The sequence below is a fragment of the Myxocyprinus asiaticus genome, chromosome 24 (genome assembly GCF_019703515.2).
Source record: "Myxocyprinus asiaticus isolate MX2 ecotype Aquarium Trade chromosome 24, UBuf_Myxa_2, whole genome shotgun sequence".
Classification (NCBI taxonomy): Eukaryota; Metazoa; Chordata; class Actinopteri; order Cypriniformes; family Catostomidae; genus Myxocyprinus; species Myxocyprinus asiaticus.
In genome coordinates, this window is record NC_059367.1 from 36,715,733 (window position 1) to 36,736,574 (window position 20,842).

Consider the following 20,842-nt stretch of genomic DNA (forward strand, 5'->3'; position numbering starts at 1 on the left):
CCCCCTCGCGATCGGCGGCCGTTCCTCCGCTTCCAGGCGGCCAGGCTCCTCTGTCCTCCAGCGGATGGCCGCGGCTGCTCCTTTGGGGTGGATGGTAGGGGCGAGAACTCCACTATGGCCATCCCTCCTCTTTCCCGGATTTCGGCACCAGTATAACAAGGTAGAAGGAAAGGAGGAGGCGAGAACCGGCTTGATAATATAAATAAATGTTTTAATAATAAACTGAACCAAAAGACACACCCAAACAGGTATCGGACAGCTGTCCGTATCTCTCTCTCTCTGCCGCACTGCTGTCACCAGCTGGCCTTTATCCCTCTCTGGCTAATCAGCCCAATTAGGGGCCGGGTGTGCGGAATCACGACCCGGCCCCGCCCTCCGCTCTGCCACACACAGTTATCTGAGTTACCGTAGACTTTGTCAGTTCGAACCAGTCTGGCCATTCTCCGTTGACCTCTCTCATCATCAAGGCGTTTCCATCAGCAGAACTGCCGCTCACAGGGTTTTTTGTTTCTGGCACCATTCTGAGTAAATTCTAGAGACTGTTGTGCATGAAAATCCCAGGAGATCAGCAGTTACAGAAATACTCAAACCAGCCCGTCTGGCACCAAAAATCATCCATGCGATAATTTAATCAGCCAATCGTGTGGCAGCAGTGCAGTGCTTAAAATCGTGCAGATACGGGTCAGGAGCTTCAGTTAATGTTCACAAACTGTCCAGCGCGTTATTAAAACTGGAAGGATAGTGGTGAACCATCAGCTTCGAGGAAGAAATGTGGTCAGAAAATAAATCTCGAATGATCGTGATTGGAGATCACCAAAATGCTTTAAGTCACATCGTAAAAAATCGACAGTAGAACTCACAGCTATGTTTAATACTTAACTCTATTTATATAGCACATTATAAAAACAAAAGAGATGACCAAAGTGCTGCACAATTAAAAAAAAAAAAAAAAAAAAAAAAATATATATATATATAAGAGCAAATTGACAAACTACCAAGACACATACACACATAAAAAGTTTATACACTCTGATAAAAGGCGGGATATACGGAGTGCAATCAATAGCAGAGCAAATATCCACAAAACTCAAGATTCCCCAGATTTAAAAGCCAGAGTAAAAAGGTATGTTTTCAGCTAAAACTTAAAAGACTCCACTGTCGGAGACAAACAAGTGTAAAGGGCATTGTATTCCATAGTTTCAGGGTAATTACAGAGAATGCCCAATCGCCCTTTGACATTTGCTTGGACAGAGGGACAACCAGGAGCATTTAATTTGCAGCTCTCAGTGGCCTGGAAGAAGTATAAAGGCTTAGGAGGTCTGCAATGTAATGGGGAGACAGATTGTAGAGTCCTTTAAAAACAAGTAATACAATTTGGAATTCAATCCTGTACTGAACCGGCAGCCAGTGAACAGCAGCTAATAATAGTAAAAAAGCATTTCCACATGCACAATGTGACGAGAACTTACAGGATTGGGACTAAACAGATATGTGTCCACAAGAAAGCCACTTGTTAGTGAGGCTAATTGGAAAAAATGACTTCAGTTTCCTAGGGAGCATAAAGAAAAAGACTGTGGAGCAATGGAAAAAGGTCATGTGGTCTGATGAGTTCAGATTTACCCTATTCCAAAGTGATGGGTGTGTCAGGGTAAGAAGGGAAGCGCATGAAGCGATGCACCCATCATGCACAGTGCCCACTGTACAAGCCTCTGAGAGGCAGTGTTATGATCTGGGGATGCTTCAGTTGATCAGGTCTAGGCTCAGCAACGTTATGCATCAATAAAATGAAGTCAGCTGACTACCTGAATGTACTGATTGACCAGGTTATCCCATCACTGGATTTTTTTCACGGGCATATTCCAGGATGACAATGTTAACAATGACAATGATTCCTCGGGCTTAAATTGTGAAAGAGTGGTTCAGGGAGCATGAGGAATCATTTTCACACATGAATTGGTCACCACAGAGTCCTGACCTTAACCCCATTGAAAGTATTTGGGATGTGCTGGAGAAGACTTTACAGAGTGGTTCGACTCTCCCGTCATCAATACAAGATTTCGGCCAAAAAATAATGCAACTCTGAACGGAACAAAATGTTGTGACGTTGCATAAGGTTGTCGAAAAAATGCCACGGCGAATGCAGGCCATAATCAAAGCTAAAGGCTGTCCAACGAAATATTAGAGTATGCATTTTTTTTTTTTTTTTTTGTCTAGGCAGTGTGTATATACAGTATATATCACTTTACTGTCAATCTCTTTCTTTCTTTTTACAACTTTTCTAACTACCAATTTACTTGCTACTTTGCAAACACTTATTTCCATTAGAACCAAAATTGCTTTAATTCTGAAATTTTTATTTATGCAATAAACAGTTTCTCGTGCAAGTGCAACCGCGACAAAGTTGGATAACAGCAATAATAGGGTTCAAAACAGTGATACTATGAATGCAAACTTTAATACAGTGAAAAAGACACTCTATTAGCATAACATAAATATATATAAATAAATAAAAATTTCCAACATTCTTTTGAATGTCCATGTACTCAAATAAAATATTTGATGCCATGAATGTACCTTCATTTACTATTAGTATTATTTTGAATGGCCATGGAAAATGAAGCAATGTGATAACAAATTTACCTGGTCGCAAAAAGTAGTCAGTTAATTTACCTGATGAACTTTTGCTGACCCTTTATGCTTCACAGAGCTAATGTGTGCTTCTAAATCACTTGCACCTTTATTATCAACTGACACATAAGTACCAGCTTTACATGTCATACATTCTGCTTCCCACGGATCTCGACCTGGATGAAAGCTTGGGAATTTTAGGTGCAATTCTTCTGTAAATTTGCACTTTCGTTTGGGCATTATTTCCACTCAGCTGTCATTTGCTGCTACTGTCAAGCAACTGTTTGATGCCGAACACAACAGTGCTTTGCGCGCTCGTGGAGAGATTGACAGGCAGGAATTTGGCCAATAGTTGCTGCAAGCCTCTTATAATCGACCAATTGGTGTGCGAGAAGGCGGGACTTACAAAGAGGGGTTAAAGCAATGCAAACATGCGCACACACACAATGAAGTATTAGATCAGATGCACATCATAATGCAACTAAAGCCGAATCCCGGACGTTTTCGCAAATTTAGAAATCCCGGCCGGATGCTTTTTTAAGGTCCGAAAAAGAGGACATGTCCGGGAAAAAGAGGACGTATGGTCACCCTATTAATGTACTTTGTGACTAATCAAAATCACTGGCCGCTGATCTCACGAGCAGTCTTGATGCAATTCTTGCCGACTAATAGCAACTTCGTCACGGGAACGGCTGCGTCTTAAGTGCGTCAGTGTGTTTGTTATATGTGAGCTGCGCAGGAAAAGCGCAATGCTGACATCTAGTGTTTTGGACGTCTGGCGTGCTGAAACGCAAGTTGAAAATACAGAAGTTTATACCCCTTTTTTTTTTTTTTTTTTTTTTTTTTTAAATAAAAGGTATAAAACATTTATAAAATATACAATACAAATAAGAAAACAGCAAAGAAAAAGAGAAAAAATGCCGATTGAAAACAAGAAAAAAAAAATGCATAGGAAGAATAACTCACATAAACATTTCATAAAATTCTAAATACTGAGATCTTAATATTTTCTAAGATCTTAAAAGAGTTTCTAACAGAATTCATGTGCTGCCTGATTTCACAAAATCAGAAATTTCTTAAAATTCAGTTATTTGAACAAATTTGTTGTTCCTCAGATTAATAGAACTACGCTAGAAAACTAAAAATGCTTTAAACCAAAAACTTAAAAACCCTTCTGATATAAATCCTACACGCACTTGGAATTAACTTGTTTTTTATTTATTTTTTATTTTTTATTTTTGTTGTTGTTATTTTGGCGTTTATTGCGCAGAAATGCGCGACTTTAACCAGCTTGAGCACATGGTGGCGTCATCATCCAGTCATGTTGTCGTTTTTTGGCGCGAAATTCCACAGGTTTCTTTCCGTATAATATAAATAGCGCGAAGACAGTAATTCAGTTTTAGGTTTCTTATGAAGTAAGGACAAAACTGCACCGTGAGTGTCGTTTTTAGCTGGGTTTGTTCACTGACGACACAACTAGACTTGCACTCCGTTGTCAGTTGGCAAAACTTTAGTGTGCAATCAATACTGGGTTTGTTGTAAGCTTTCGTTAGGCTGTTACAGTATATCACAATGGCAGATGCTCTGTCAGATGCTAGTGATCTCAGTGGAGGAGAGGAGAGTCAAGAGGATGTGATGACCCCAGCAGAGCTCATCACCAAACTGGAGGAGGTGAGAGATGAGCTTCACTGTGTTTTACAGATCTACATTAACAACACGGCATACAGCATTACTTGTTTATAAGAAAAATAATTTACTACAAGCTCAGCAATTATGTTAAATAAGTTATATGTTAAGTAAAAAGTATAAGTTAGTGTGCTCTGCCTCTGGGCATTGGTAGTTTATAAGGGGGAAAAAATAAACAATATAAAAGAACAGGGTGGTGCACACTAATAAATTAGGAAAACAAAACACTAAATTAGATGCATGTAAATGTATTATTTGCCACATATCCCAGCTAAGCTGGGGTCAGAGTGCAGCGGCAGCCATAGCACAGGTAGGGTCAAGGGCCCAACAGTGGCATCCTGGTGGTGTTGGGGTTTGAACCCCCAACCTTCTGGTCAGTAACACAGAGCCTTAACCACTGAGCCACCACTGCCCTGTGAGTCATTATGCTGTCTATGATATGAGTGATGGATGTCAGTTGTCATCCCTTGTGTTTCAGGCTTGGCTGAATGAGAAGTTTTCTCCAGAACTGCTGGAGAACAAATCAGAGCTGGTGGAGTGTGTGATGGAGCAGCTCACACACATGGTAGGTGTGAACAAATGAAAAGATGCACAGAATGAAAATAGTGATCAGTGTCACAAATGTTCTCTTTTCAGTTTGTTGTAACATTGCAATTGAATTTGTGTGTGGAGGAGGAAAATCTCCAGAGGGTGAGGAAAGGTGATGTGAAGGCCAGCATTCACCGCATGGAGATCGATCGTATCCGCTTTGTTCTTAGCAGCTATCTTCGCTCAAGACTCCAGAAGGTAACCGATTCTTTATTAAATGACCAAAATATTTACTAATCAGTCATTTTACTGACATTTTAATGTCAATGGCCAGTTCTTCTGTTTAAGAGCTTGTATGTACATGTACTATATGAGTATTGTCTTTTCCTGGTTGTTCAGATAGAGAAGTTTTTCCCTCATGTTTTGGAAAAGGAAAAGTCACGTGCAGATGGGGATCCTTCGTTTTTGTCTCCCGAGGAGTTTGCCTTTGCTAAAGAGTCAGTGAATTCATTCTGAACCCTTTCCATAAAGTCCATACCAACCTGTAGGAGAACCAAATTGGGTAACACTTTACAAAAAGTTTCCATTTGTTAACATGAGTTAATGCATTAGTTAACGTGAACAAACATTGAACAATACATTTATTTTATAGTATTTATTAGTTAGTTAATAAAAATACAACTGTTCATTGTTAGTTCATGTTCCTTCATAGTGCATTAACTAATGTTAACAAACACAACTTTTGATTTTAAAAATGTATTAGTATATGTTGAAATTAGTGCTGTCAGTCGATTGAAATTTTTAATCGCAATAAATCGCATAATTTTTCATAGTTGATTGTGGTTAAATGCATATTTAAAAAAAAAACTGAAATTTAAAATTATATGTACTTCTTTTGCTGTCAAAATGCATTTATTTCCGTCTTAGGAAAGAAAAGAAACACTATGTAACAAAATAATGCTTTATTAACATTTAGCCTTCCACAGTGTAAAGATAGAAATACACTCAAATATCACCAATTCAAGGAACATTAAATGTTTCACAAAGTATAAGTGGGAGTTTGACTAATTGAAAGATCTAGTCCGCACATGGGCTGTATTTTCATTGTAATGGGCATTAAATCTCTTAAACTCTCATCCTCCACAATATTAATCTGCCTGTAGACTGGCTATCCGCTTTTCTACAGCAGTCGTGAAGCCACGTTCATGATTCGCGTCAGGGCGTTAACACCAACGTCAAGTGCCGCTTTGAACTCCACATGAAAAGCGCTTGCAGACAAAAATGGCTCAATCTGTGTTTAGGTGATAGTTAAGACTTGACGTGCTTCTGTGGTAATTAAAATGTGCCTTACATAGGCTAGAAAATACTTGATTTCTATCACAAGTCCCATCTGGGCTTGTTTGTACAACCCCAATTCCGAAAAAGTTGTGACAGTATGAAAAATGCTAATAAAAACAAAAAGGAGTGATTTGTAAATTATATTCACCCTTTGCTATATTGAAAGCACAACTACACATTATATGATGTTTTTCCTTGTTTCCTTGTGAATTTCATTGTTTTTTTTTTGTTTTTGTTTTTTAAATGTGCAATTTCAAATCGGATGATTGCAACACGCTCCAATGAATTTGGGACAGTCGAGTGTTTACCACTGTGTAACATCACCATTTCTTCTAATAACACTTAAGAATTTGGGCACTGAAGACACAAGTTTGTTAAGTTTAGAAAGTGGAATTTTCCCCCATTCATCCATTATGTAGGTCTTCAGCTGCACAATTGTACGGGGTCATCATTTCCATATTGTGCGCTTCATAATGCACCACACATTCTCAATTGGAGACAGTTTAGGACTGCAGGCAGGCCAACACTCTCTGCTTATTCGGCCAGTATGTGGTTTGAAGTTGTCCTGCTGAAAATTTCAGGACATCCCTGGAAAAGATGGTGCTGGATGGCAGTATATGCTGCTTTAAAAGTTTTACATATCTGTCTGCATTCATGGTGTTCTCACAGATGTGCAAGTTACCCATGCTATGGGCACTGACACACCCCTGGCCCATACAGACACTGGCTTTTGGACCTGACACTGATAACAGCTTGGATGGTCCTTTTCCTCTTTGGCCCAGATAACACGACGGCTTTGTTTTTCAAAAACTTTTTGAAATGTGTTTTTGGTCCGAATAGTCCACAGTTCCACTATTCCTACTTTCCATCTAAGATGAGACCGAGCCGAGAGAAGTTGGCAGAGCTTCTGGACAGTGTTGATGTATGGCTTCTGCTTTGCGCAGTAAAGTCTTAACTTGCATCTTCGGATGCAGCGGCGAGTGGTGTTGACTAATAAAGGTTTACTAAAGTTATCCCAAGCCCATGTTCATGATATCCATTACAGACGAATTACGTTTTTTTAAAACAGTGATGTCTGAGGGATCAGAGATAATGTGCATTCTGAAGTGATTTTTGTCTTGCTCTTTACGCACCGAGATTTGACCAGATTCCTTGAATCTTTTAACTATATTGTGCACTGTAGAGGGTGAAATTCCCAAAATCCTTCCAATTTGTCTTTGGGGAACAGTGTTCTCAGAGTGCTGGATTATTTTCTGAAGCATCTGTTGGCAAATTGACTAGTCTTGAATGATCCTTGCTCTTGAAGGACTAGGCTGTTTTTGGAGGCTCCTTATACAGTGTACAGTACTATGACACATTTGCCTCGCCTGTTTAACATCACCTGATTCACATCGCCTTATTTCAACTCGTCAAATTGTTATTAGTCTTAAATTGACCATTTCAACCTTTTTTGGAGTGTTGCAATAAACTGATTTGAAATTACTGTACTTAAAAAAAAAAAAAAAAAAAAAACATTTCACAAGGTAAAACATCATATAATGTGTAGTTGTAGTGCTTTCAATATAGCAAAGGGTCAATATAATTTACAAATCACTCATTTTTGTTATTAGCATTTTTCATACTGTCCCAACTCGAAATTGGGGTTGTACATCAAATAGCGTTAAGAGCTCCTTTCCACATCACTTTATCAATGACAGGGAAGCGCTGTTTGGGTGTGTTGTGAAGTGTGCAGATCAGTGTAATGACTCCAAGTGGACACTTTACAAAGGTTCCACCCTTCAAACAAGTGTTTATGCTTGTTTATGTTGTATTAATGGTAAATGCTTTAGTAGTGATTTAGAAAAAATAACCACATGTGTTAATGCTAATTTTAAAAGCTCTAGTTGAAATTAACAGTAACCAGGATTAATAAATGCTTTAAAAGTATTTTTCAATGTTATGTTAACTAATGTTAACAAATAGAACCTTATTGTAAAGTGTTACCCCTAATTGTCTTAATTACAATGAGACAACTGTTTTAGGAACAGAAATAAAGAGCTTAATCACTGTCACTGTCTTATAATTCACATTGTGAAGTGTTTGTGTGGTGTTAAAGGGATAGTTCACCCCAAAATGAAAATTCCCACATCATTTACTCACCCTTATGCTGTCTTAAACTCGTTTCATTTTCTTTCTTCTGTGGAACAGGAACAAAGATATTTTGAAGAATGTATGAGTTGTTTTCATACCAAGTCAATGGGGTCCAACACTTTCATCTCAAAGGACATAAAGGCAGCATAAAAGTAATCCAAACTACTCAAGTGATTTAATCCATGTCTTCTGAGACAATACGATCACTTTGGGTGAGAAACAGTCCTAAATTTAAGTCACGTTTCACTATAAATCTTGGCATCCGGCCTGACTTGAACACACTGATGGTGATTATTTGACGCTGCACAGTGTTGCCAGGTCCTCAATCCTGGTATCATTATACATCAATAAGACATTGCATTTTCATGTTCTAGTGTTTACCATCAACCTTTTGCAGACCGCAGTACATTTTTAAAGTATCCCAAAAATCTCAACTCTTATCATTTTAAAACAGAAATCTGTGAAAACGGATAACCTGACAACACTGTTTGTTAGGGATGCACCGATACTGGTATCGCAATCAGGTCCAATACCACACTCAAATACTTGTACTCGTACTCATAAAAATGCTCGGATACCAAAAACTGATACCATCTGATGTACGAATGTTATTACCTTAACATTAAATTAAAATGTTAAAATGACATCATATCCTAGTGAGATTATTTAACAACAAAAGCTGCGATTTAATGAGATATAGTTTGCACATGCAGCGTTTTAAATGTGAGTGCTTGTGAATGTGTGCAGCTGGTGTTGCGCAGGCATAGAGACACAAACTGCTCATACACGGAAAACACTATTATGAGCATCGCATGCTCTGTTTGTAGCAGATGACAGCAGACAGAGCGCTTATTCACTTTTTAGCACGAGTCATATACAGACTACATCTTTATTTATATAGTAGCCTTTTGCGGTTTAATAATTACTGTGATTCACGTAGTGACCTGCTTTTCCGGATTGGGAATCTGCCGTCATTACTTAAGAGCTCCTTGGTCTATCAACACGGAAACACTTCAAAATAAAAGCTCCGCCAAAATAAAAGCTAAATTTAAATGAAAAAAGTATGACAGAAATATATCACTACTAATATAGTTATGTAATATTCACTGTTCTACTACTAATACTACTAATAATAAATCAATAGTAACTGTATTATATTTAAGCAATATCTCACATCTGTGATGCTCTGTTATGCAGCACTTTATTTGACAAAAATGACTCCAATGTTGTATTTAGGATTGTGCTGTGAGGTTCTGTATATAAGCACTTCATTTGATAAAAAAAAATAATACAATATTATGTTGAAAATTAATTGTTATACTTTCATTTGTTTAAAGTTTTAATTAGTTTATTTTTTTTAAACACAATTTTGATGATAAAATTGAAAAACTGCTGATACTGAGTTCAGAAAAAAAAAAACAGGTATCGGACTCTGTATCGGTACTCGTTCTCAAAAAAGTGGTATCGGGACATCCCTACTATTTGTGGTTTGTACAGCGCTCCGCACGTGCATGAGGTGCGAGGAGGTGTGTAAATGAGCTTCTGTCTTGAACGCGCCAAGGAGACTTCGGATGTCAAAATTTATAGTGAATAAGGACTTAAATTTTGACCTGTTTCTCACCTAAAGCGATCACATTGCTTCAGAAGTTATGGATTAAACCACTCGAGTCGTATGGATTACTTTAATGATGCCTTTATGTCCTTTTCGGAAATTGACATTTTGGACCCCATTGACTTGCAGTACATTGCATTAACAAAAACACCTCATACATCCGTCAAAATATCTTCATTTGTTGCGCAGAAGAAAGAAAGTCATACCAGTTTGAAATGGCATGAGGGTGAGTAAATGATGAGATAATGATCATTTTTGGGTGAACAATCTCTTTATCAAATCAAATCACTTTGTCACTCATCCATATACACAAGTGCAACAGTGGGTGAAATTCTTGGGTGCAGTTCCGAGCAACATAGCAGTCATGACAGTGATCAGACCTACCACCGTCATATCATCAGCGAACTTGATGATGGCATTGGAGCTGTATGTTTCCACACAGTCATCTGTATTTCCTGTACACATGAGTGGGCTGAGAACACAGCCCTGCGGGGCTCCAGTGTTGAGGGTCAGTGGTGAGATGTTACTACCCATTCTGACCACCTGGCGTCTGCCTGACAGGAAGTCCAGGATCCAGCTGCACAGAGAGCTGTTTAAACCCAGAGCCCGGAGTTTCACATCAAGCTTGGAGGGTACGATGGTGTTGAATGCTGAGCTATAGTCTACAAACAGCATTCTCACATATGTGTTCCTTTTTTACAGGTGGGAGAGAGCAGTGTGTAAGTGCAATGGCATCATCAGTGGAGCGGTTGTTGTGGTAAGCAAACTGCAGTGAGGCAGGCAGAACAGAGCAGATGTAATCTCTGATTAGTCTCTCAAAGCATTTTCCAATGATGGGGATCAGAGCAACGTCAGTCACTTAAGCAAGTGATTTTGGATTGCTTCAGTACAGGTCCGTGGTTCCCACATGCTTTAAAACGTCCACCACTGTGCAAGGAGAGGTTGAAAATGTCCGTAAATACACCAGCCAGTTGGTTCGCGCACACTCTGATGACACGGCATGGAATGCCGTCTGGACCCGCGGCTTTACGTATATTCACCCGTCGGAAAGAATTGGGTTACACCCACATTCTGAGGGCGGGTGCTTCCTTTTTCATTTTCTGCCTGTAAGTGGGCAGAAGCAGAATGGAAGAGTGGTCCAGTTTGCCAAATTGTGGGCAGGGTAGGGTAGCAATGGTCCAAAACCCTCTTGTGTTGCATCTGATGTGTTTGTAAGTATTTTGGTGTGATTGACTTCAAGTTGGATTTGTTAAAGTCCCTGGTCACAATGAACGTGGCTTCAGGATGCGCGGTTTCCTGCTTGCTTATACTCTCTCATACAGTTCCTTGAGTGCCCGGTCTGTGTCCGCTTGTGGGGGAATGTACATAGCTGTGAAAATGACCGCTGTGAATTCCCTCAGTAGCCAGAATGGCCGACACAGAAGCATAAGGAATTCCAGATTAGGAGAGCAGAAAGACTTGATAGAATGTACGTTCCTCTGATCACACCAGGATTTGTTGATCATAAAACATACACCACCTCCTCTGCTTTTACCTGAGAGGTCTTTCATTCTGTCCACTAGGTGGACTGAGAACCCCACAGGTTCGATGGCTGAGTCTGGAACCTCCGCAGACATCCAAGTTTCTGTAAGGCAGATAATGCAGCAGTCCCTTGTCTTTCGTTGGAAAGAGATCCAAGCTCTGAGCTCGCAGAGCTTGTTGTCCAGAGACTGAACATTTGCCAGTAGAATGCTGGGTAGCGGGGGTCGATTTGCGCGACGTCTTAGTCTGACGAGAACGCCGGCTCTCCTTCCCCTTTTCCGGCTACGCTTACGCGGCCGGGCAGCACAGACAAAGGGCTCCGCTGACGTGTTTGAAAACAGCAGGTCGGCATTGAGGTATTTAAGGTCCGGTTTTCGGTGTGCAGTTTGAAGATCCATTGTCCAAAAGTGTTTGTCTATCGTAGGCAATAAGGCAGATGACATCCAAGATGAAAAGCATAAGAATTGTAGACAAAACAAACAAAAAACTGCAACAAGAGTCACGTTTAAAGAGTCACGTTTTGTGTGTTTAGGTATCTGGCCAACACAGAGGTGTACCTTCGAGCTGTGGCTCTGAAACACATGCCCCCAAACCTGCAGAGCATTGACACGATGAAGGCTGGTAAGAGACATTGAGAAATACATTTTGTTTTGAACTTGTGTAGAAAGTTAACCAACCTTTCTGAACATAATCCTGTCCATTTAAAAAAAAAAAAAAAAAAAAGGGGGAATAAGAAGTTAAGAAATGTAAGCTTATATTTACAGTTAAAGTGCTGTGAAAAAGTATTTTCCTCCATCCTGATTTCTTCTGTTTTTGTGTATCTCATACTAAATTTTCAAAATCTAACATAAAATAAAGGTAATCTGAGTAAACACAAAATAAACTTTAAATGATAATGCTATTTATTGAAGCAAAAAAGTTATCCAATACCACCTGGGCCCCCTTAGTTACTAAATTCCCAAATCGATGAAACTGCATTCATAATGGGGTTCAGCTGGACTAGACACACCCAGGCCTGATTACTGCCAGCCTTTTTCAATCAAATCTACACCTAAATTGAACTTTTTCAGCAAGTCATTTTTATTTGTATAGCGCTTTTCACAACACACATCATTTCAAAGCAGCTTTACAGAAAATCATGCATGAGAAAAAAAATGAAATTGTAATATCTATGTCTTACAGTGATCATTGTGTAGTTTGATTAAATATGATTGTGAAATGTGTATAGAAATTAAATAATTGTATTTAGAACCCCTGTGAGCAAGCTGAAGGCGACTGTGGCAAGGAACACAAAACTCCATAAGATGTTGGTTAATGGAGAAAAATAACCTTGGGAGAAACCAGGCTCACTGTGGGGGCCAGTTCCCCTCTGGCTAACAACATGAATATAATGTCAATATATGTTTTTTTTGTTTTTTTTGTGTGCAGTGCAAGTCATGGTTTTAAATTTGTAAATTCAATAAGCGTGTTCAATCCAGTAAATCCAGTGTTTTAAAAATAAAACTAAAATATTTTTTTATGAACTTAGATTCGGAAGTCGAAAATTAATGACTAATGTCTTTGAAGTCCATCCTGGATTAACTGCAGAAGTTCACATAGATGCATTATCCTTTGTTATTTGGCTGATGAAGGCTTTTGTTGGCTATTAAATGATAGTATATGTATTCCATTTCAAGAGTGTAGTTCATCGATAGACAAAGGTGATGCAGGCAGAGGTAAATTATGAGGTGCATCGCAGTTCAACCGGCAGGTCATTTCGGTGGGGTCCATCCTAGGTCTAAGGTTCAGGCAAAGACATATGAAGTATCCGATGTCTTACAGTTGGAGTTGACATCAGTTCATCCTCTGAAGTCAAAAGACTGAAATGATGTCTGGCTAGCACCGGCTGTAGTTTGTCGTCATCTCTCAGCGACACGTAACAGTGGAGTCCGACACCAAGCAGGAATGGAGCTGGATATTGGCAGGCTCTGGAAACCTCGGATATGAATCCCGAGGTTGAGACATGGAAACAAATTGAATGGCATCTATGCTAATATTATTCTATTTAATGCAGAGTTATAGATCATGATGGATGTTTCTGGTTCCGGCAGACCTAACTAAAGCAGCCTAATTGTGAGTTGAAGGATAAATTAGGTGTATGCCTAGCTAAATAAATGAGTCTTTAGTCTAGACTTAAACTAAGTGAGTGTGTCTGCATCCTGAACAGTGTTAGGGAGACTATTCCATAGTTTAGGAGCCAAATATGAAAATGATCTACCTCCTTTTGTGGATTTTGATATTATTGGAATTATTAACAAGCCAGAATTTTGTGATCGTAATGAACATGACGGAATATACTGGAGCATGTCAGAAGGTCACTTAAGTACTGTGGAGCTAGACCATTCAAAGCTTTGTATGTAGTTAACATAATTTCTTAATTAATATGAAATTTAAAAGGTAGCCAATGTAACGATGATAAAATTGGGCTAATATGATCATATTTCTTGGTTCTAGTCAGCACTCTGGCAGCTGCATTTTGAACCAACTGAAGTTTATTTATTGAACTTGCTGGACATCCTCCCAGTAATGCATTACAATAATCTAGACTTGAGGCTATGAACACTTGAATTAATTTTTTGGCATCAGCAACAGAGAGCATGAGTCGTAATTTAGCAATATTTCTCAGGTGGAAGAATGCTATTCTACAAACATTGGAAATTTGATTTTGAAACTACAGATTGGTATCAAATATAACACCTAAGTTCTTTGCTGAAGAAGATGATGTAACAGTACATCCATCGAGAGTCAAATTATATTTTAGCAGCTTTTTTTTAGAGGTTTGTGGTCCAATCATTAGTACCTCTGCTTTGTCGGAATTGAGTAGAAGGAAATTTCTATTGATGCACTAATTTGGAGAATAATGAATTTTTGTTGGGTTTAGAAGAAATATAAAGTTGGATATCGTCTGCATATCAGTGGAAACTTATTCCATGATTCCTGATAATATCTCCCAGGGGAAGCATGTATAAGGAGAAAAGCAGAGGTCCTAAAACTGATCCCTGTGGCACTCCTTAACCTTTGTTTGATTTGATAATTCCTCATTTACACATACAAAGTGGTAGCAGTCTGATAAATAGGACCTAAACCATGCTAATGTAAGTCCATTAATGCCAACATAATTCTCCAGCCTATTCACGAGAATGTCGTGATCTATCGTGTCGAAGGCAGCACTAAGATCTAAAAGCACTAGAAGAGAAATGCAGTCACGATCAGATGATAAGAGCAAGTCATTTGTAACTCTGATAAGTGCAGTCTCTGTACTGTGATGGGGCCTAAATCCTGAATAAAATTGTTCATATATTCCATTTCTCTGTAGAAATGAACATAGTTGGGAGGACACTACCTTTTCTAGTATTTTAGATATAAATGTAATTGGCCGATTCTCTAGGATCAAGCTGTGGCTTAAGCGGTTTGATAACTGCCATTTTAAAGTTTCTTGGGACATGTCCTAAGGATAGCGAGGAGTTAATATTAAGAAGAGGTTTTGAGATTACAGGGAATACCTCTTTTAAGAGCTTAGTTGGTATTGGATCTAACATGCATGTTGTGGCAAGTTTTGTTAGCTCTTCGTGACCTATGACAGTGAAGGATTGAAGTTGCTTGTGGGCAAAATTATGAGACACTGTTTTCTGAGGTGCTGTGACAGTTGATTGCATAGTTCCAATTTTATTTCCGATTATTTCAATTTTATTAGTAAAAAAATGTATGAAGTTTTTACTATTGTGCTGCGACGGCTAAAATCCATCTGGATTTAACAAGGAACCAAAAATCCAAAACGCATCCGAATGATTTCCATCAACTTCTGGACATAAGAGCAGTATACCCACAACATATCCCAATATACAGAGATGGATCTAAATCTGGAAATAAAGTGGCAGCAGCTTTTGCAACAAACCAACTGTGTCAGGGTATCCGAATCCCTGACCAAAGTTCAGTTTTCACTGCAGAGGCAAACGCTCCACTACTGGCACTGAAGTTTGAGACTGCTCCACAACTTTTTATTTATTTATTTATTTTAAATCACCCAACAATAAATATAATCACCCAACAATCGTGAAGATTTTAATCAAACTGTTATTTCTTGAAGCAAAGAGTTTTAATATTATTTTCTGCTGGGTACCTGGACATTCGGGAATCTCCGGTAATGAACAAGCAGACAGAGCTGCCAGAGAAGCACTTTCTACTGAACCAGTAAAATGCCCTATACCTTCCACAGATCTGAAACCAACTCTGAATGTATATATCAAAAACAAATGGCAGTCGGAGTGGGATCAATGTTTAAACAAAAAATTACGAGAAATAAATCTTGTTGGAACAAGATATGTGTTCCCTTTTAATAATCGCTGGGATCAAGTCATTTATACACGATGCCGAATAGGACATACAAGACTCACACACCAGTTTTTACTATCAGGAGAAAATTCACCAAAGTGCTCATCTTGTCAGAACCCACTATCCATTAAACATATTTTACTGGACTGTCGTACCTCTACACATCTGAGGAACCTGTATTATTCAGTTGATTCTTTTGAAAAGGTTTTTAATCAAGTGAATCCAAATTTAGTTTTAAGGTTTTTAGGAAAAATTAATCTTAAACACCTCATTTAACTTAGTTAACTATTTTAAATAACTAAACCTGGTTCCCGCCATGAATATAGCCATAGAAGCTGGCATGGTGTAAAAAAATGAAAGAAACAAACAAACAAATATCTTCCACTTGCGCTCCATTTTCCAAGCTGTTCTATTGAGAGCATGAGTGATCATTGTACCACGGTGCAGGGCTTTTTTCTTTAATTTTCTTTAATCGGGGGGACAATACTATCAAGAGTGCTAGAGAAAACTGTATTTATATTTTCTGTTATTTCATCAAGTTCTTCTAGACTTTTTGTCTTACTGAGTATGTAAGACAATTCTGGAAGACTATTAGTGAAGCTGTCTTTAGTGGTTGAAAAAATAGTTCTACGATAGCATGGTGTAGATTGTGTGACATTAGCTGATCGCAACAAACGAGATTAGGTAATGATCTGAGATGTCATCGCTCTGCAGTAGAATTTCTATAGAATCAACATCAACTCTATATGACAAAATTAAATCTAGCGTATGATTATGGTGATGAGTTGGTCCTGTCACATTTTGTCTGACTCCAAGAGAGTTGAGAATATCAATAAATGCTAATCCCAATGTGTCATTTTCATTATCTATATGAATGTTGAAGTCACCAACAATTAAAGCTCTATCTACATTTAACTACTAGATCAGATACAAAAAATTGAAAAATTCACCAAGGAAACCAGAGTAAGGCCCTGGTGATCTATATACTGTAGCAAGGGCAAAAGACAACATCAGTCTGGGAAGGGTTACAAAGCGATTTCAAAGGCTCCGGGACTTCAAAGAACCACAGTGAGAGCCATTATCTCCAAATGGATAAAACTTGGCAGAGTAGTGAACCTTCCCAGAAGTGGCCGACCTTCCAAAATTCCTGCAAGAGCACAGCAACGACTCATCCAGGAAGTCACAAAAAAGGCAAGGACATCGTCCAAGGAACTGCAGGCCTCTCTCGCATCAAAGGTCACCGTTCATGACTGCACTGTCAGAAAGACACTGGCCAAAAATGGCACCCATGGAAGAGTGGTGAGGTGAAAACCACTGCTAACCCAGAAGAACATTAAGACTCGTCTGAATTTTGCCAAAACACACCTTGATGATCCACAAATTTTTTTGGAGAATATTCTGTGGACTGAGTCGAAAGTGGAACTGTTTGGAAGATGGGTCCCGTTAAATCTGCCGTAAATCAAACACAGAATTCCACAAAAAGATCATCATACCTACGGTAAAGCGTGGTGGTGGCAATGTGATGGTGTGAGGATGCTTTGCTGCTTCAGGGTCAGGGCGACTTGCAATAATTGAGGGAAACATGAATTCTGCTCTCTACCAGAAAATCCTAAAGGAGAACATCCGGTCATCAGTCTGTGAGTTGAAGCTCAAGCACAACTGGATTATGCAGCAAGACAATGATCCAAAGCATAGGAGTAAATCCACCTCTGCTCAAAAGAAGCAGTGGCCTAGTCAAAGTCCTGACTTGAACCTGATTGAGATGCTGTGGCAGGACCTTAAATGGGCAGTTCATGCTGGAAAACCCTCCAGTGTGGCTGAACTAAAGCAGTTCTGCAAAGAAGAGTGGGCCAAAATTCCACCACAACGTTGTGAAAGACTGATCTCCAGTTATCGGAAGCGTTTGGTGTGCAGTTGTCGCTAAAGGTGGCACAACCAGCTATTAAGTTTAAGGGGGCAGTTAGTTTTTCACATGGGTGATAGTGGTGTTGGATAACTTCTTTGCTTCAATAAAAAAAAACAATATATAAATATATATTGAAAACTGTATTTTGTGTTTACTCAGGTTGCCTTTGTTTTATGTTGTACCTCATTTGAAGATCTAAAACAATTTAGTATGAAACATACACAAAAATAGAAGAAATCAGGAAGAGGGTAAATACTTTTTCACAGCACTGTATATAGAGAGTTTTGAGGTTTGTCAACCAGAAAAAAAACTGGGACTCTAGTTCAACAAGTTGTTTATCTATGAATGTTTGAGCTTGTCTCAATGGCAGACTACAATGATTGACTTATTGGTAAATTTGTGTATGTTTGTGTGGCATGAAGTTCCTGAGCCATGTCTGGACACGTTTGTGTTCCTGAGAGTGAAGGAGAGGCAGGACAACATCCTTGTGGAACCTGAGACCGATGAGCAAAGGTATTATCATCTGTTCCTTTCATTTAAATAAAAAAAGACAGCATTTTAAGGTGTGGTACCGATGCGAAAGCTGTCTCTAATGTAACATTTCTAAAATGTAATAACTTGCTCCACATCTAATTTGATTTTCCTTTTTGGCTGATATCACCAGGACTTCTTATTTTTTCATCCCATCCCCTACAACCATGTGTCAGACCTATTTTCATGATCCAATGAATTCCCGATGGATAAAATCAGTAGCTGCTCTTCACAGTATTTCTTGAGATAGCTTTTACTGATGTTTAATTTTTTTCTGTCTCTCTATTCAGGGAGTATGTTGTGGACTTGGACGAAGGTTCTCAGCATCTGATGCGTTATCGCACTATAGCGCCTCTAGTGGCCAACGGTGCAGTGCAACTTATTTAGAACCTCTGGAACAGAATGAGGACGCCACAGAGGAACATATCATCTCTGTACTCTGGCCCCTTACGTGACGGATGCAAAGCTGATGCCCAACTCTGTACAGACAATAGAAAGTTGCTATCATTTGGACCTTGAACATTCACCTGTGTTTGACTCAAAAAGCATTGATCTTTTTAAAATGGCAAATTTGCATCACAAAACTGTCATGAAAGAGAGGTATCTTATTACTGAGCTTAAAAAGCATTCTGACAAATAGACATGTACCAAAACAACACACTGCAGTATTCCTATGGACAATGCTTAAGACAGTCTGAACTGACTTGGGTTCTGTTCTTGCGACTATTTAATCAATTATTGATTGCTCAGTTATTGCAGAATTAACAATTCAGTCAGAAGCTGTGTTTTTTTTTTTGTTTTTTTTTCTGTTAATGGGTAGTTGTTGGTTTGCATATACATGTTTTTTTTTTTTTAAATGATCACCGTGGTTGTGCTGGTTTAAAATAAAATTGTATTATTTATGTTTCCATATTGCGCCATCATGCTTGTGCTGTCTGGCTTTAGTTTTGGCCACATTTCAAATGTATGCACGTCTGTGCATTATATAAGGAAACATCAACCAAGTGGCATTTATTTTAAAGAAAGATATAAGAAATTTTAATCACAGATTTTTACAAAAATAAGTGTATTAAAAAAATTAATTATAACCAATTTTGACAAGAACTGGTTATTTGGTCACTTTCTGGTTGTCAAACATTAGTGGAATGTGTCCATAGTTAATGGACGACACCTGTGGTTACTCCTGTGTGACCTTGAGAATTAATGACTTTACATCTGCTAAAAATCACCTTGAGATCAGTTGATTTATAAAGTGAAAAAATAAGAAAAGCTCTAGCATCATTTGTTTGTAGATCACACTTGGTTTGATATTTTGTTATCTAATGCAATACAATTAATACATTAAGTGTGACTTAAATATCCAACAGTGTCCAAAGACTTTTTGGGGCCACTATATTACAGCTCATGCCAGCAGTTGTACGTGACTTCTGCCATGTCTGTGAGAAACACAATAAAACAGCTGTGTTGGATGACTTTTGCAATATTGAGCATGTACGTGAGCATTCTATTCCACTGAGTTGTGTACTTGGTATTTATGTCTGAAAGGTTCACATAATGAAACTTCTATCTGCAAGTCAAAACCGGTATCGTTCTTACTCCAGTATTATGAAATAGGTGGAATCACCAAGTCCACATTGACACAGTCTTGTCTAGGGTCATGACTCACATCTAGATAAACCTCTATTGTCAAAGAAATGGCCGACTAAACCAAGAACTCTAAAGCATGTATAAAATCGAGTTTATGTACTGTAAAATCAAAGTATTTAACCCTCCTATTCTGATCAAGTGCTTACTCTTCTGTTCTTGGTCATTTTTGACCGGACACAGCACAGGTGTTTTTTTTTATTTATTTTCTTAAGAAATGTACTTCTTATCTGAAGTAAAAACAATAAAATGATGCACTTCTTTTTGGAATTTTATGGTTTTTAGAACTTATTCACATATAAATTCTCAATGTCACCATTAATTTGCATATGCAATTTAGCAAATTTACAGTATGTAACTTCACAACAGTAAAAACCTAGCTGAAAAAGAAAATATATGAAAATGTGTCTTGTATTGAGGGCAGCTTGCTGCCATCTGGTGAAAAAAGAAAAATATGACTTCAAAATCATGTTATGACAATAATAGCCAATAGATGGCTGCAGTGTTCCATGCAGCCACGTACTGTGTAGTAATCCTAAATTTAATCACAAGTTATAATTTAAACATTTGCAAACTATTATTTGTCAAAGTTTAGCTTTTGTTTTTGTAACTGTTTTGAAGTGTCAGTTTTTGCAATAATGTCACATTATGCTTACAGTCAAACCTGATCAGGTGCTACAAAGAGAAGACAAAATAATCAGTTTGTTACCAATCATTTATTTCAAACATCAAAATGTAATAACTTAAAATGTATTAATAATAATGTCAAGAAAATGAACAGTAATAAACAAATGAAAAGCAATGCACTGAACATTCAATTAGTGTATAAAACAGAAGACTCTTGGTCTCTGTGTTCTGCATTCTGGATGTGTTAGTCTCACATTTATTTTTGTGTGTGTGCTGCATTGTTGGTGTGTTATGGTCTTACCCCCTCAAGGAATAGTTCA

General features: G+C 38.3%; 1 protein-coding gene across 2 annotated transcripts; it reads left to right on the forward strand.

Annotated features, from left to right (window-relative positions):
- Window positions 1-3,951: 3,951 nt before the first annotated feature.
- Window positions 3,952-20,579, forward strand: gins4 (GINS complex subunit 4 (Sld5 homolog)). 2 transcript variants are annotated; one of them, XM_051654266.1, is made up of 7 exons: window positions 3,952-4,299; window positions 4,793-4,879; window positions 4,987-5,100; window positions 5,242-5,339; window positions 11,976-12,064; window positions 18,143-18,233; window positions 18,542-20,579. In XM_051654266.1, the coding sequence occupies exons 1-7, from the start codon at window positions 4,201-4,203 to the stop codon at window positions 18,636-18,638; spliced, it is 675 nt and encodes a 224-aa protein (XP_051510226.1). In that variant the 5' UTR covers window positions 3,952-4,200; the 3' UTR covers window positions 18,639-20,579. The 2 variants fall into 2 exon arrangements, 1 of the variants encoding a protein (XP_051510226.1); XR_007892941.1 differs by lacking the exons at window positions 18,143-18,233; window positions 18,542-20,579 and adding an exon at window positions 10,267-10,679 and having other exon boundaries at window positions 11,976-12,060.
- The last annotated feature ends 263 nt before the right edge of the window (window positions 20,580-20,842 follow it).

Excerpts from the sequence above, each read along its gene's own strand:
- gins4 (XM_051654266.1), top strand. The coding sequence starts at position 4,201 with ATGGCAGATGCTCTGTCAGATGCTAGTGATCTCAGTGGAGGAGAGGAG. Across the intron at positions 4,300-4,792 it reads TCATCACCAAACTGGAGGAG|GCTTGGCTGAATGAGAAGTT; the intron begins GTGAGAGATGAG and ends CTTGTGTTTCAG. Across the intron at positions 5,101-5,241 it reads TTCGCTCAAGACTCCAGAAG|ATAGAGAAGTTTTTCCCTCA; the intron begins GTAACCGATTCT and ends CTGGTTGTTCAG.